Source organism: Sesamum indicum, linkage group LG3 (genome assembly GCF_000512975.1).
Source record: "Sesamum indicum cultivar Zhongzhi No. 13 linkage group LG3, S_indicum_v1.0, whole genome shotgun sequence".
Taxonomy (NCBI): domain Eukaryota; kingdom Viridiplantae; phylum Streptophyta; class Magnoliopsida; order Lamiales; family Pedaliaceae; genus Sesamum; species Sesamum indicum.
In genome coordinates this window covers 9,620,948-9,622,818 of record NC_026147.1, presented here as the reverse complement: position 1 = coordinate 9,622,818, position 1,871 = coordinate 9,620,948, and the positions used below count along the sequence as shown (strand labels likewise).

General features: G+C 39.5%; 1 protein-coding gene across 1 annotated transcript in view; it reads left to right on the top strand.

The window, feature by feature from the left end:
* The window catches only part of LOC105157884 (pectinesterase-like), a 3,610-nt gene extending 2,246 nt beyond the window's left edge, over positions 1-1,364 (top strand). Inside the window, exon 3 of the mRNA XM_011074389.2 lies at positions 710-1,364. Coding sequence (XP_011072691.1) covers positions 710-1,362 — 653 coding nt within the window. The 3' untranslated portion in view covers positions 1,363-1,364. The remainder of the gene's footprint in view (positions 1-709) is intronic.

Below are 1,871 nucleotides of genomic sequence, written 5' to 3'. Positions count from 1 at the left end.
CAGAATATTTGTACGGCAATTTAAGAGAAAACAAAGATAACCTTATTAATTAACATACTATGATTACTCTAAATTATTACCAAAGATATAATTAAAAAATCAGAAACATTGACTAGTTTCATCATGGTATATATGCAAGTAAAGTAATGTGATAAAATTAGACACCATATCTTTATGGATCATCCAAGTTGTAAAGTTCTCCTCCCTAAAGCCAAGAATTGTTGTCGTCCAGCTGATTCCACGTTCTTCCCTTTCCACTTATTTGACTTTTACGTACAATAATTGTATCAATTTGCTTGCTTTTAAGATGCTATGATTTTTGGATAAGTGTACGTAGGTGCTTCTTCTCGTGTTCCTTCCTTTAATCACGCAGTTGAAAATGGAACCCTATGCATCTTATAACCCACAATGTAAATTTATGAGAAATTTTTATTTAAATTAAATTTATTTGGATCAAATTTAATATAAAATAAATATAACATATTTGTTATATTATTGGTCACTTTTTATTATTTATATAGTAATAATACGATAAGTATATTGTACTTATTATATACTTGATTCAAATTGGACTAATCTTGATCTAGTTAGCTCTGTGATTCTTATTTCTTACATTGTCAATGCGACAAAAGACTTTCTTAAATGCAACTTTAGTTACAAACTTGGTAAAATTTGGTAATTTGCTAATCCATCTACGTTCCCATTGCAGCTGCTGTGGGGGAAAGATTCTTGGCCCGGGACATCACTTTTCAGAACACGGCCGGGCCCTCCAAGCACCAAGCCGTGGCGCTCCGTGTGGGCTCCGACTTATCAGCTTTCTATAGGTGCGACATGCTAGCCTACCAAGATACTCTTTACGTGCACTCCAATCGCCAATTCTTCGTACAATGCTTGATCTCCGGCACAGTGGATTTCATCTTCGGCAACGCAGCTGCTGTATTCCAAGACTGTGACATCCACGCCCGTCGCCCTAATTCGGGCCAGAAGAACATGGTCACGGCTCAAGGCCGGACTGACCCCAACCAGAACACGGGCATCGTGATCCAAAAGTGTAGGATTGGGGCCACCTCGGACTGGCCATGGAAAGAGTATTCTAGGACTGTGGTGATGCAGTCGTCCATTACTGACGTGATTGATCCGGCAGGATGGCACGAATGGAACGGGAATTTTGCGTTGAACACGTTGTTTTACGGTGAGTACCAGAATACGGGAGCTGGGGCGTCGACGTCGGGGAGAGTGAGGTGGAGAGGGTTTAAGGTGATCACTAGCGCGACGGAGGCGCAGAGCTACACGGCGGGGAGGTTCATTGCTGGTGGTAGTTGGTTGAGCTCAACTGGCTTCCCATTTTCGCTAGGGTTGTGAGCTTTGATGTCGTCGTCATCGGTTTTTTTGTCGGAGTGTACTATATAATAATTTGTTAGATCAGAGCGACTTTAATTAATTGCTTGGTGTGGTGGATTTGATCAAGTCATCAATAAAATTTGGGTAGCTTTTCTTCCCCAATTTGTATAATCGTCATCATCATATAAACTTTTTGGCATGCTCAAATATGAAAAACACTTTAATTTGAATTCATTGGAGTACTTGAATACCATATACTAAAGTTGCATTTTCATTGATAATTTAATATATTTGCAATGAACCAAATTCAATAATTTTGTGTCCCATTGATTGGGTTATTGGTGCTTCTGTCCATTACTTTTGGATTGATGACGTTTAAGCAGCTTAATCCCCATAGAATTGTGGTTGTTAGTATGAGCTCTTAAGTGCCTGTCGTCCAAATCTGGGCCAGGAGTCCATTGGCCCATTTCAGATTCATTGCATTCTGACATGACCTGTAAACCTAAATCCTGGTGCAAGAAAAAACCCTA